The 15,000-nt window shown below is 47.5% G+C and overlaps 1 protein-coding gene across 14 annotated transcripts in view; it reads left to right on the forward strand.

The window, feature by feature from the left end:
• Positions 1-1,009: 1,009 nt before the first annotated feature.
• Positions 1,010-15,000, forward strand: part of LOC125948783 (sodium/hydrogen exchanger 9B2) — a 14,512-nt gene continuing 521 nt past the window's right edge. Inside the window, exons 1-11 of one of the 14 annotated variants that reach the window (XM_049675165.1) lie at positions 1,010-1,445; positions 2,319-2,548; positions 2,714-2,967; positions 11,601-11,754; positions 11,828-11,912; positions 11,991-12,236; positions 12,304-12,476; positions 13,393-14,160; positions 14,239-14,361; positions 14,422-14,671; positions 14,754-15,000. The exon at positions 14,754-15,000 is cut by the window's right edge and continues 520 nt beyond it. In XM_049675165.1, the coding sequence (XP_049531122.1) occupies positions 11,611-11,754; positions 11,828-11,912; positions 11,991-12,236; positions 12,304-12,476; positions 13,393-14,160; positions 14,239-14,361; positions 14,422-14,671; positions 14,754-14,908 (1,944 nt within the window). In that variant the 5' untranslated portion in view covers positions 1,010-1,445; positions 2,319-2,548; positions 2,714-2,967; positions 11,601-11,610 and the 3' untranslated portion in view covers positions 14,909-15,000. Of the gene's footprint in view, positions 1,446-2,318; positions 2,968-4,876; positions 5,716-11,600; positions 11,755-11,827; positions 11,913-11,990; positions 12,237-12,303; positions 12,477-13,392; positions 14,161-14,238; positions 14,362-14,421; positions 14,672-14,753 lie in introns of those variants that run through there. The other 13 variants (XM_049675167.1, XM_049675163.1, XM_049675170.1 and 10 more) reach the window with 13 other exon arrangements.

The raw sequence follows: 15,000 nt of genomic DNA on the forward strand, positions 1-15,000 counted from the left end.
GCTTGGTCCCGGTTTGGAACGATCAATGTCCCATCGATCTAGCGTTGATTTGAGAATTCAGGAACCCTAGGCGCCGTCCTGCTGTCAATCATATGCAAATTAGCCGTTTGCCGACGTAATACATCTTTCTAAAATGTGGTTCTATTGTAGATTGCCAATGATAGTGTTAGTCTCAAGACTGATTCGTTTCGCACGTAAGATGGATGTACAACGAGACATTATTGAGGCGTACTGAATCAGAATTTGCATCCATTGCATATCGATGAGATGCGAACGAAAATTGCCTCAACCGTTTGGCATCGTATTGTCAAAAGTAAATAAAATAATGGCGTATGCTGATAAGTAGTGGAAGCTAAGAAACGGTGTGATGCTGCGTCGTTGAAACTCTGGCTTCTTGTCTGGCGGTTGACAGGAGCTGATTAGGAAATTGATCGATAACGGGATGAACGGAGCTGGATACCTGGAAATGGGACAAGCGTCACCAGTGCGATCATATCGCTCATCCTGGTGTTCATTGTGGTGCGTAACGCGTAAGACGTTCAAGGGCAACTATTTTTAATATTGGTACGGTAAGATGACACGCAAAATGAATGGGGAATGATCGGTAACTAATAGTCAGTATATAGTGCAGGTGCGACTGGAACGCTCTTGCTCTTAAATAAATCCTCTACGGATAATCTGGGCACTAGTGTAATCTGATAACGGTTAAAGGAACAGTTAGTCCACTTTCAATGACAACAAGTACTTCACTAAGCGCCAGAACCCTCGTTTACCGTTCGAGATGGAGATTGAGTAATCTGCTGCCTGGGAAGTGGAGTTCCAGACAAGATTTACGACCTACTAGTGTGGAGAAGTATTGCGATATTCCCTACCTGAACAGGTTTATTACACAGCGTAGGAAACAAGTATACTATCTCAAGAATGTGTTTCAACAATGGCCACTCCATGGCGCGTGGTGTGGGGCCCGTACAGGAAAATTAGTAGATTTTAGTCAGTACCCCTACGAAGGTGAAAATATGCGTCACGAAACGAGGTGTGAAGGGTTGCACTTCCACGATTGGCTCAATAATTGTGCGTTGTTCCGAACCAGCCCCTGGACGCACAGGGAAATTAGTGCCAATCTTGTGTCTGCCGGAAGAAAGCAGGTCCTTGCAGGTTCGAAACCAATTATCCCGAATCGCAGATATCGCTTGTCACGATAATTAAAAACCGATGCCCTTTTGCTGACCTACATCATATCGCACCTAGACCTTCGGTTACCGTTTGGAAAAAAGGTGCTAAAGAAACCAGTGTGCCGTGTTTGCCCTTCCAATAGTCGCAAGCGCGATACTAGACACCCGATGATGGTAAGCTTGTGGCATTTGAATACGCCCGATGAAGGGGTCCGCCCGTTCGGGATATGGTGGTGGTTTGGTGGATGTCGCTGATTGAACACCACTTATCGTGTAAGTATTAGAAACCGACGGCGAAGGTAGAAATGCAGAGCAAAATAAATTTCTTTCCCGGCCCGGCAAACGTGGCAAAGGTAGAGCGACAGAATTTTCACGCATTTGCCACTGAGTTCAATGCACACAACTCAACGGATGGACATCAGTCAATACCACGAAAATAGTGAAGTTAGCTTTGGCACGTACGAGCGCATGGTCTCGTTGGTAGTCGTTTCGATTTGGACAACCCAACGCGGATTGGATTCCCGTGCTGCTCCATAACCGATCGCAGAGCGCGTATCGGAATGAACTCACGTGTTGGCATTTGTCACACTGCTTATTACCAACCAACACTCAATGGGTCTCATCGGGTTGGTTAATTATGTGAAATTTTTTGCAAACTTTGACCGGTTGCTTTACTCCCTCTGGTTTGGATTTATGTATTCGAGCGCGACTGTTCTCTGTCTCACCGGGAGTTAATCGAATGGAATGGAGGCGCTCATCCCTTTCTAGGAGCTGCTTCACTCGCATATCGCGACATAATGATGGCCCTATATAGGGAACAACACACTACCAGACCGATGCCCACCTTCGATTGTTACACCTGTCCTTCCCACCGACCGCAACCTTGATACGCGTTTCCCCGACTTTTGTGCCTGTACGTCTTGCTGCCCCGACGCGTTGCCATCGGTATTGGTCACCGGCGATTCCGGATCGCACATGTGTAGGTCCCGGTCGTATGTTGATGATTGTTGTGGCCGTTGTTGTGGCCCATGTGTGGCGAAGCGAAAAAACAATGTTGATTCTATATATTGACGGATGTCTTGGCGGACGTGCGATAGTGTGTGAGCTCCTTATAAAAGAGTGTCGCTAAATGAAGACGTTTTTCAGAGTCTTCCAGTGGACCAGTCCGGCGCAACCGTGTGCAGTAGGTCCCTCTCGACGACAGCGCTGCACGGCCCATTCGTTGCGCTACCGGCGGTCGAGAAAGTTGGATGTTTGAAGGTACATCCGTCGTGAATCCGTGGTCTTGCGGTCGTTAGTGCTGGTGTGTTTTCTTGGGAAAACTCACGGACTCCGTTATCTGACACTTAAGTCTTGAGTTTAAGTGCTACTTTCACGTAAGTTTGCGCATTTGGTTTTATAGAAACAGCTAGTCCGTTCGACGAGTGAGGCCAAAACAAGCGACAATCGATGGAAGTCGCAGATATCGAATACTTAGAGGAACAATAGGTGATCGTTGATTCTTCGAGCAACTGTCCAACACGCTTATAGTATCTTCATAGATTTATAAATTGTGTGCCACGGTGTAACCGAAAGTGTATCTGTATTCACATTGCTGTAGTGCGCTAGAAGTGCAGTTCATGCGACGGGTGTGCCTCTGAACGGATTCCTGTGCAGTGGCTTTCCGAGGGTGGTTGTGGTGCGGTGCGGTGTCCGTGACACATAAGTGTGTAGTCAACTGATTGCAACCAATAGCAGCAGCAGCAATTTGTCCAGAATTTGTAGAAGCGGTTGAAGGCAAGCAAAGAAACGGCAGGTTAGTTACCCCTCGAACCATTCGTGGTCACCAGTAGTAGATCACATTACCCATTACCTCGCGCTATCACTTGCGTTGCGGTATGATCGCGCACTGTTTTGCATCTCCTGATCGTCCAGGATAAGTAAGCCAGTGCGTTCGGGGTCGGGTAGTAGTGGTGCAGTTATGTCGGGTAACGGAAGGAATCCGGAATTGAAGAGAATTAGAACATATTGCTGCATTAGCCCTCCCTTGGTGTATCGCTTCCTACCGTAATGGATGGAGGCTGAAGGTGGTGCATCAAAACAAGGGCTTGGCCTCCGGTTGTCACGTGCCATGGGCAGTGTGCACCTGACCCTGGGAGTAGTGCGCCTCCACCGTTGTCCGAATGCTCTCGTTTTGCCGTTTCCCTTATAACGAGCGATGCAAAACGATGTTCCTGATATGCAGTAGTGACGGTAGGTCGCATTCCATTCGTGATCTTAGAGCAAAGTGTTCCGCGCGTAGGAGTCGCGCAGCCCAGTTAGTTAGCCATGCAGTGTCGTGATTGAGTCTGCGAATTGTTGGCATGCATCATTCTAGAGCCGGGAGAATCGAAGATGGGACTTGTTACTGCCGATCGAACGAATCACGATGAATGGATCGCAATGGTTGTTCTTGTATTTCGACCAATATTCGATCGTTCAAGCTATGATTGGCACTTGCTCAACGCGCCAATACAGCACCTGTTTGTGGTTTATGATAACAGTTTAACATCAATTACCAAATTCGAAATTCCTAGCAATGGTGCGGGATGGTGAGTCATTCGTAACTGGTTTCAAGTAATTATTGAATACTTAGGCAACCTCTTAGTCTGACACGGGTATACGAGGCCTGTAGTCGAGGAGATAAGAAGATAATAATGGACCCAACCGGAGGAACGATACATCAAAAAGGGGTCGTTCGGTTGTCTCATCGGATTGTTCCATTTATCGGTGTTTGATGGATGTATGCCATCGATCGGTAGTGGCCATGGTCGAGGTCTACATCGACAATGGTTTTCAGCGGAACATCTTCCGGTTTGATGATCGCAGAAACGGCGCTGTTGTATGGCGCTGGTCATTATGTAACCTGTACCAATTTCGAACTGCTTAAGAAACTCATTTTCTTGGGATCACTACAGCAACAGAGCTGGCTCACCTCTGCGATTCGCTAACCGGCTGCAATCACAAATCTGCTAACAAATCGACGTGTTCGATGCGTATCTCTCTAGGCAGCGTACGCAGTGGAGGTGCCGACCCGCGCGACGAAGGACCGATCCAGCAGACATATTTATTCATGAGCTGTGTGATGACCATATTAGTGGCGGAGACCGCGGTCACCGAGTGTCCAACGGTTCGCCAGCTTGGCATGCTCGCTAGCCCCGCTGATGCTCTGATTGTGTCTCGAACTGTCTCCGCCGGTCGTGCACCGTGTACATACCGGCTAGGTCCAGACTATAGTGCTTGGTAACGCCAAGAAGCAGTCCATATCAAGCTCAACCACGACCACCGGATTAGCCCCAGTGTTTGCTGTTGACTGGAGGCGCACGTCCGTCCCACACGCTAGCCATTGCCGCTCGTCATCATTATTGGTTTCGCGCTGGAGTTGATGATCGGTGCTGGGGCCGGTGCTACAACACCAAGCTTCGCTCATCCTCATTACGCGTATATAATGTGCTGGAGATACATAGGATTTCGAGCAGCGAATGGTCGAGTGCATACAACCACCACCATTACCGCTGGAGTCCGGTCGCACTTAGAACTAGATCTAGAATCGCGATCTCCGGCACCCTGCAGCCGTAGCGGTTGCCTCGCAGCAGAACGACGTTACAACCGTCATCTCCGGAGGGGTTTGTGTGTGATTGGGGGGAAGGGTCGGTGCCTTCTCTCGTGCTCTCGACTCACGAGGAAACAGGGGAACGTGGCGTTCGGGTCAGACGCTTCAACGCATTCTAGCATCTCCCAATCGACTCCCCATAGATTTCCGATCGGCCAGCGCTTGCCAGAGATCAGTTACCGCGAGTGTACCCTGTGGTGGTGGTGCAGCGGGGGAGAGCATAAGAGAACAATCAAACATCACCAATTAGTGAACTCCGGGTGTTTGTTTCTAGTTTATAAATAAGGGTACGAGTCGGTCGTTACTCGATAGTCGCGTCCAATTCGTCGACCGGTTCAGAGAGAAGCAGTTTGGGAAAATTCGTGAAAAGCGAAGAAGCGAAGGGACTCGATCGAACGCGGTTGGGCCTTGGTTTACCAGCCGGGCAAAAGGATATACCCAGCACCAATTGTGAATGTGTTCCCCGTGAAGTGCGGCCAAGTGGGATCTCGAGAATCCGGAAAAGAGAAGACGTCTTTTTCGTCACAAAAATATCCGTGACACGAACTTCAGCACGTGCAGTGACTAGGTTGTGGAGGAGAAGTTTTCCTTTAGTTCTGTGGAATCCATTTGTATGGTTAACATTGGCCAGATCCGGTTCGGTAAATCCAAGGCGTACGCTCAACAAGTGCAGGTGCAGTGCAGTGGCGTGCAGTGGAACCGCGAAATTCTATTGGGGATTAGCTGTGGCAAGGGTTTGTGTTGGTGATAGTAACACCTTGCTTTCAACACCAGCGTCAAGCGAATTATTCGGGAATAGTACCGTGAAACGGTTCTAGGTTCGCGTGAGCTTTCCGAAGAAACTTTCCCTCGCCGTTCGTTGGTTCACCGTAAAAGCGGAAGGCACTCCCGGAGCCAAATCATGAAGAAAACGTAATTATAGAGCTTACTTTAGTTGTAACGTTGATTTGCACTCTAAGTTCTCGCGTCCTCTCTCGCCTGCCTTGTCGCATCCATTACAAACCAACCCACGATCCCTACACGCACCCCCCGCAACCACCGACCTGGCTTCATGATGAGTTCGAATTTGGATTTCGTCTCGTCAAAGGGCAGACACGAGTGGAGTCTTAATTCAGTTCCAATGTCCGGAGTGCATTGATTGGTGCGAACAATTCCCACGGCTCCCACGGTAGCGGCTGCTACCGGGTCTCGCCGCCGGCCGATAGGTCCGCTTATTGCCACAGAACCCAGTGTTTCTACACAAATAAGGCTTATTTCATGTCATGTGCTTACGCATCTGATGTGTGCGTCAAATGATGGGGTCGGTGATCACCTGACCCCATCGCACTGCAAGTTCGACTGCAAGGATCTTTCAAGCAAACGATTCGGAACGAGCATTTGATTTTAAAAAAGTTTTTCGATTGTGGAAACGACGGTATTGGTATGCTTTACTCGATCATAATTTACTATAATTTAATGAAATTTGATCAAATTTGTGAGTCAAATAGCTGCTAAATACTGATGCTACGAAATACTTCAAATCAACCGTCACAGACACTTAATTAAACTGAGCGTTCAACTTAAATGAAGTGGATCAGTAAAGAATTGAAAGAAAAACCGAAACAATGAATAACACAAAAAAATTCCATGTAGAATAGTTTGTCAATGGGTGCGTGCGCTAGATTGATAAATGCACCACTAAACATCGCCTCGGTCAACACCGCATACCAGTTTTGGCCGCGTGCTAGCGACGCATGCTATCGCGCGATTTTGCGGCTACTTTCTGGCGACAGGCCGATCCATTTTCATCGGAACTATGGTGTTGGGCCCACGGTAAAGGTCGTGCAGCACATGACACCCAACATGGTGTAGGCGCGTTCGTCCGCGTGTCCATCCGTGTTAATTGCGTTGCATTCGCGCATTGCGTTGCTCTACATCACCACAGTTCTCGTGCTCGTCCTCGTTGCCGGTGCAGCAGGCACACCACCATAGGCAGGGTAGAATAATTATGAAACTTTGATTAATTGATTAACTTTTAATTGATTTATTAAATCAGTAGCCAGTGTCGGAGGACGCCGGCAACATGGGCATATCCCGTTTGGTATCTAGTTTTTTGTCATTCCGATGCAGGCGAACAATTAGCTAAAAATGGTATGAAAACACGTCTTGGGCACGCAATAGGAACGTGTTTTTCGCTGGGCTCGCCTTGTTTGGGTGTCGATCTGTCCGATATATCGCTCGATCGCCCAGTGCTCGCAGCCTCATCCCGGCGAAAGTTGTCCAAACGATCGTCCAGAATGATGGACTCACTAATGTTTGGTAACGTAACTCTGGTGGGATCACCGTTCCATCATGGTGGACGTGATTTATAGGCACATCGAATTGAATGGAACAAGTCCTGCGTTTTTGTAGAAAATGTACTGTTTACAGTACATTACAGTGCTTCGATTGATTTATGAACATTCGAATGGTCTGCAGATTGATTGAGGCTGATGATTCATCTAGCAGAAGGACTACATCGACAAATTAATGACCCCTCTAATAGAATGGCGTGCGAAACTGCGTCATCCGGTCGAAATTGCCTCAGCCCCAGCAACACACGTTTTGCACGAGATCACAAGTAAAAGTGAACAGGGCGGGGGGTCGGGCGTTGATTAGGCGTCACGCGACTCCGGAACATTTCCAGAACGAACCGGAAAACTGGCTACGAACCGACGATTCGTAGTAGTTGGCGAACGCAAACAAATTGACATTTAATTTAACACAATTAAGCATCACAGGCATGATGTGTGCGTTGTCGGGTTGAAATTGATCCCGAAACCCTTGCTCGCCGCCAGAAAGTTGACCCGGGGTGCGTGCGTGATATGCTCATGTCCCCGGTTTGGTCGCCTGACTACCAACCGTCGGGTAAAGAAGAAATGCTCTATTGATGGGAGAGTGGCAGGGGTCATTGAGGGCAATAGATTTGTTTGCGTCGCTTACCCTTATTATGCTGTACGACCATGGCACGGATATCTCGGCGCCAGAGCACGCTAATATGATGCGCTTTTGGGGAGTCACAAGAAAACAAGCTGTTTACAAATAATTAGGATTCATTGAGAGCTTATAGGCATTTGACTTTAACTCGGATGTGTTATGGCAGAGCCAATTGCATAAGAACGATATGTGAAGGTACAATGACCATCTACAGATACCACCTGCTTTCCTTTGCAGCCCTTTGACAATGGTCGGTAAAAGGTGATAAACGGTGGACACCCAGGATCGCCAAAACGCCCCTTCCCGTGGAATCGCTTTGAAACGGCGTTGAAAGAGCACGTGAACACGAGGCTGCTAACATGCGATCAAACATTCAAATTAGGGTTAGTTAGCGTATCATAATTGGCCTCCCAGCGCAAAGCTACTAGTGACAACTATGCTGCTAGTGACAGCTATGCAACCCGAAACATAAGTTAATGTAAACGTTGGAGATGGAAAACATTCCGATTGTTTTCAGATGTATTTTCGCTTTTATTACAAACTTTCGACATGCTAGCAGCCTAGACATGTTTGAGGTAATAAGTGCCTATACATTTAGGTACTTTGTATTTTTGGCAGCTCAATGAAAGTTTAACTTACTTCGAAAGTATTCATGGAATTGGATCTACAGAACAGTAATAAAATTCGTTTATATTGATGGACATAAAGCAGTCCGACGGGCTTAGAAACAGTTGAGCAAGTGATTTCCATACCTCAATTATCGTTTCCTTGTCGATCTCAACGAGCACCTAGCTAGCTGGACTTTCTTAGTCCCGGTCTACGTGCTGAGTTTAGCGTGCGCTACCGAGGAATCGTTTGGCGGCGTTAGGATGGTTTAACGATTGACGTTATTTGCGCCGTCCTCGCAGGCAATTAATTGCTCCCCCGGACCACGGATACCGGCCGTCTAATTCGCGATTCCGCGCGTGCCAATTGCACCAGGATGATGCGGGTTTGGGAGTGGGGTGCTTTAATTATGTCACCGTAATGCATTGCGGGCCGGACGTAAACCAGAACGAGTGACAGACTGACAGGGAATGAATAGTAGGTACAGAGCTTTGCGTCGCTCAATGATAAATTTTCTGTGGCGGTTGAATGTCGAATGACGAATGTGTCAGACGGAACCGAACATCTTCACGGAACATATTCGCTCGAGATTGTTGCGCCATCGGTACCATCGCAAAATGGAGGGATGTTGATGGATGATCGCCGATCATTAGCCACCCACGACTGCGACGTCGAAAGCAAATATGCGAAATTATTGTGTCTCGTCGCTTTTTAGCATTACTTATCACACGACGCGTGTGCCTCGTGCCGGATGGTGATGCTTTTACCGCTGGCGCTTCTTCAAAATGGCTGCGCCCGGAGCGCAGCAGCGAACAGGATGATGGAGTACAGTGGCGACAAACCCCGAAACCCTTCTGGCACCGTTCCGGCGCGTCGTGACTCACATGATACAGATGACGACATGCTGCCGCCCGCTCCACCTTCACCTGCTTTGTCGGCACGAGGTCAGAACACTAGGCGAACGACCGCCACGTGTCGATCGGCATTTGAATTGGTTCGATGGTGCTTGTACTTAAAACTGGGTAATCCAACCAACTTATGCAGTACAGTTCTTATAATATTTCATGAAATTGGCACATCTGGTGGAATGGGTTTGTTTGTTCGATAATCGCGAATAGCCGCTCCGACAAAGGTGTCATCTTGGCGAATCTCGATTTGCCAGAATAAATCCCGATCGCGATCGGTTGTGAGATTGCACGGTTGATTAACGACCGGCAATTTCAATTAGCGTTGCTAGTTGACGCTCTGTCCTATGTCCTGTATCGTTCCACACGGTTCCAGTTTTTTTTTACCATTCACCCTAAGTGGTTCGGTGGTGGGAGCAGTGATAACAGGATATCAACGTTCCAAGTGATACGGTAAACAGACAGCAGTAACAGATGGGTTCACGACCAAGTCGCTAAACCAAGCGCAACTAATCCGCGACGGTGGTTTGCATGATCGTTCACTATTGATGATGGCCTGCGATGCAGGCGGCGATTTTGTAGACGATGGCACTCCATGGATGGCACCGCCACGGTCAGATCATCTGTCCACATGTCGATTATTGGTTTAGTATAAACACACTAAACGGTAGGATCAATACGATTCGGTACAAATCTGTGAGAGAACGACAGAGTACCAAGCAAGGCGTCGTGTTGTGGATGATTGTTTTCCATATTTTCACCTGTTTGAGTAGAGGACATCTGATCGTTGACGGTAGTTTTCGCTAATCAGTCAAGTGTAGCATCCCTGACCTATTTTTAGGGTTGCCTTTGTCCTTATCTATGTTTGATCACTCCGAAACAGACTATCTGAATGTCTGGGTTCGTTTGGTTTATCATGGCAGTGGCAAGGAAATAGTGGAGGCCAATGCGTCAAACAATACCAATAGTTCAACGAGAGGTACATCATTGATATGATAAAGGAGCGTGTCAGTGAATATAGCGCAGCGATTGCTTTAAAGAGAGCGAGATGGTGGAATGACGGAATGCAAATCGAGATCGATCGGAAATTCTTCACCGGGACATGAGGCAGATAAAGCGACCACCCTCCCAAGTGTATGCCCCCAATCGATCCAGTGTAAACCAACTTGCAGCGGTTTGTGGGTGTACTAGTTAGTGCGTAACAACGCTCACCTTGCGATTGATACGTCGTTAATTCAATGCTTTGGTTTTGTGCCTGCGATAGCTCCGTCTCAGCTGCTCAGGATAACGTCACTCAAGCCACAAACCAGCCGTAACCGAAAGCACATTGTCCTGGGATCTTATCAAAGTTCAGCCATTCTGTTATAATATTTCGCGTTTGCCCAATCGGTTGGTTAAGTAGACATAGGACGTCGCATCGACATTTGTATTTGCATACTAAACAGACAGTGAAACAGAGAACATGCCACTACTCGCCGGCATCCGCAAGCCATTAACCCCCACACCCTGTGTGTGAGTGTGTAAGTGTATCGGTAGCTCTCATTAGACACCATGATGCCAGGCGCGGAACAATAATTATTGTTGAAGCGTCAAACAAAGGGTGGAACGGCTTACGATTGTTCCACCGAATTCCACTGCGCACGGCAAGCGTGCAACCGAACGCGTGCCATGGTATAGCAGCCTGAGCGAACATGGTCTGAACATCGGCTATATCATCATCACAGCATCTCGACACCACGTGGTGCGTGCCCGCCCGGATGAGACTGGGGTTGAGATCGAGAACAGCCCTCCCTTGTTTCAAACTGACGGTTAGCAGTCCGCCAATGTTCCACCGTACTGTTATCAATTGCTTGTGACCACGAGTGAAATGCCCTCTAGAATGTTTTTCCGTGTCCGCGACCTTTGATTTGGAATCGAGACATGGAGGAGAAGGGTTCTTATGATTAGCTTTAAATAATTGGCTGCGTGAGTAGGTGTATTTACGCGGGTACGATAGAGGAATAGCTGAACAGCCCTGACCTATTGAGGAACAGAATTGATTTGGTGGCCCTGTTCTGCTAATTAGCGTTCAGACTAATACGAAAGTTATCAAAAAGTTTTATCCGTTTTTTTAGCTAGAGTGTAATATTCATACTGGAATACTAATGTACAAACGTGAGAAACGACCTCAGGAACACTATGGGACTCACATCCACTAAACCACTCGATTGGTTTTCTGTTACCGGCTTACTGCTTGCTTACTTATGATAATTCAAAATGAGATTTTATTCATGGAATATGCAGCTGGTTTCGGTTCTGTGTTTAACGTACCTTTTACTTATTTCTTCTTAGCATAATCAAAATGCCTTCGGATGAAGGCAACACCTCCAACCAGTCGTCGAGTGGTGACACGAAGCGCAAAGTCAGCATCATTACGGAACCCGTCGTGGAGCGCCTTGGACACGAAAATCTGGGATTCGAGCAGAACAAACGAAAGATATCACAAGTGAGTAGTAATACTTAAAATAGACATCATATAGTAGTTGCATGCAGAAATAATACTAATTGCTCTTCCATAGCAATCGCATCACTCCGAGGATGGACCAGTCCGACGGAAAAGTAATATGCACAATAACAACTTTGATACCGCGTCCATTCACAGTGGTAAGTAGAAGAGGATGGTAGTGAACTTGGCTCAAAACAAAACCTAACAATTACCCACGATCTTCGATGGTGCATTAGATCGGTACAATGGTGAAGCTGGCGGACGCGCCAAGAAGCAATCCTTCTCCGAAGCCTTAGGCAAGATCGAACGGGACTACGATAACTCGCGGCTGGAGCAATCGTGGATTTACTCGTTATGTATGCGATGCCGCGTCGAGTACACAACGCCTTCATGGGAACCTCCAGGCTGGCAGAAGGTGTGCCCCTATCCATTGTGCCCGTCTTACCGACAGTTTGCCAGAATCCTGTCCATCATTCTTATAGGTAAGAACTGCCAGTAGGATGTATACCGGTCACATGGACTCGTTTCTTATTGTTCCTGGTATTTCAGGTGTGTTACTCTGGGTGACGGCATACGTTATCATTGGTGATACTGCCGCCCCCGGTGGGCAGCTGTTCCAGCTGGTCGTTCTTACAGTGGCCGCTAACTTTGGTGGATTCATCATCTCGCTTACGACGCTTCCACGGTTGATAGGAATGCTGCTAGTTGGAATACTATTTCAGGTGAATTAACAAGCCTATGTGGTTGCCAAGCAAAGCCACTTTCTTTAAACGTTTCGCTTTAAACGACGGAAAAGGTCGGCCATCCATCGCGCTGCCAACTTGACCTTTTTGGAGAGAGAGAGATACTCATTTGTTGATGATGCAAATGATGCCTGATAATAAATAAGCTCTGCCCCTCTGGGGACTGTAAGAGGCATGGCGAGAGTCGGCCAGAGCTGTTCTAGGAAACACAGTGGCAATGTGTAACGCAACCGCACAATATCCTCTGTCCTAGTTATTGTATTAACTCATCCCGAGAGCCGGCGGAATGTGCGGAAGATTGATGAAGGGTTGATTGCATATGCAATCGTCCTATCCTATCGGACGCAGCCTCTACCAACAGTTTGCATATATTTACGAGGCGTTTGGCATTTATGCCGGAACGCTAACCGACGGTCCCATGCTACTTGTGTCGATTGAGATGTTCTGTTTCTTGCGAGAATCGTAATGAGTGGAACTGCGCAGTCAGAGCGCTTTCAGCAAAGAGCCCAGCACTTTGATCGAGCAGTAAATTGAATTCGCCAAAAATATGCCACAGAAGTATACAGCTTGTTGAAATTTACAGCTTACAGTTGAAATACAGATAGTATACAGCTTGTTGAAATTTACTTACATTGCACTATATTCGACTAACGGCCTCCATCCGCAGAACTCGCAGCTCGCTTGTGCGCTTCTATTCTTTTGGAAATGCTCGAGAAGATGGCAAAATAATTGACGATGCTTGCACTCGATTTCTATGAACGAATGTCACTTAAAATTTAAAGCGTTTGCCTTTCATAGATTACTATGATGGTTTGGGCGTTTGCTTTCATCAATGAAGCGTTAAAATTCTTTGCCTATTAGAACTAATTTGTATACGTTATATCCTATTTCCCAGAACGTAGGATGGGTTAATCTGGATGGAGATTTCCAAATCGTGACCGCCGAGCTACGCAAACTGGCACTGGTCATCATTTTGGTCCGTGCTGGTCTCGAGATGGATCCGACCGCGTTCAAGAAGATCTACAAAACCATCCTGAAGCTTGGCCTCATCCCGTGGTTCGTCGAGTGTTCGCTGATTGCGGTCTGCGCCCGGTTCTTCCTGCAACTTCCATGGATGTGGAGCATCCTGCTCGGTTCGATTGTCGGAGCCGTTTCACCAGCTGTGGTCGTTCCTTGCCTGTTTCGGCTTCGAACCAAGGGTTACGGTGTGGTGAAAGGCATCCCTACGCTGATTATTGCTGTTGCCGGTATTGACGACGCGGTGTCGGTCGCTGGATTCGGCATCATCTCAAGCATCATGTTTAGCACGCAGAGCTTGGGTTTGCAGATTGCCCAGGCTCCGGTTTGCATTATCGGTGGGCTCGGTTTTGGCATCGTTTGGGGATTCCTGTGCAAGTATGTACCAGAACCGGGTGATGCTTATGTGGTACCTATTCGAACGCTGATGCTTTTCGGTGGAGGACTGCTGGCCGTATTTGGCAGCGAGAAGATCCATTTTGAAGGGGCCGGCCCTCTGGGTGTGGTGTTTGCTGCCTTCACTGCCTCGTACTTCTGGTGTGGCCAGGGATGGGAGCTCGAGGATAATCCCGTCTCAACGGCATTCGAAATCTTCTGGATGATCTTCGAGCCCATTTTGTTTGGTATTACCGGAGCTTCGATCAAGGTAGGCGATTGCGAAACAAAGTGAGACTTTGGTACATGACCAGCTATGCTGATATTCTCGACACTGTTTTTTTTGTAGATTGCCGAACTGGATCCTCACATTGTGTCGATCGGTGTTGGAAGCATTTACGTGGTGGCAATTATGCGAATCCTTACGACGGTTGCTATTGCATTTGGCGATAAACTGAACGTTAAAGAAAAGGTAACTTCCAACAGCATGATGATTGTTCGTGTACGAAAATGTTCACCTTCTTTCCGACAGATTTTTGTAGCAATCTCGTGGATGTCGAAGGCTACGGTGCAAGCTGCATTGGGGCCAGTTGCACTGAAAACGGTAATGTTGAACGAAAATCGAACGGAGGAAGAAGTGCACTATGCCGAGCTGGTGAAAATGATTTGTATATTGAGTATCATTCTAACTGCTCCACTTGGTGCAATTCTCATTTCGGTGACTGGCACAAAGTTGCTGAAGAAAACCAAACAACAGCTCGAACCGATGGAAGGTAATGCTGGTAGGGGGTTGTCCTTTTAGCTTTTCATTTTGTGGATTGTGTTTGAGATTTTCATTTTTGTTTTATTTGCTGCATCCTACAGGCTGGCGAAGAAGTCACCGCCCGTCTTTGCACGATATCAGCATCATCGACGAGGAAGAAGAACGGGAAGACATCGAGGGTATTGCAGATGAAGATACGGCCGCCAACACTCTTTCGAATGCCCAGCCAGCCTCGGCTTTCACCATTACAAAGTAGTGAACTACGAGCTAGAGTGTCACGTGAGCTGCTTCTTTTCACGTTGTATAATCTAGGATAATGAAAGTTACTACTATCGAATGTGAAGAGAC

The sequence above is a fragment of the Anopheles darlingi genome, chromosome 2 (genome assembly GCF_943734745.1).
Source record: "Anopheles darlingi chromosome 2, idAnoDarlMG_H_01, whole genome shotgun sequence".
In the NCBI taxonomy this organism is placed as follows: domain Eukaryota; kingdom Metazoa; phylum Arthropoda; class Insecta; order Diptera; family Culicidae; genus Anopheles; species Anopheles darlingi.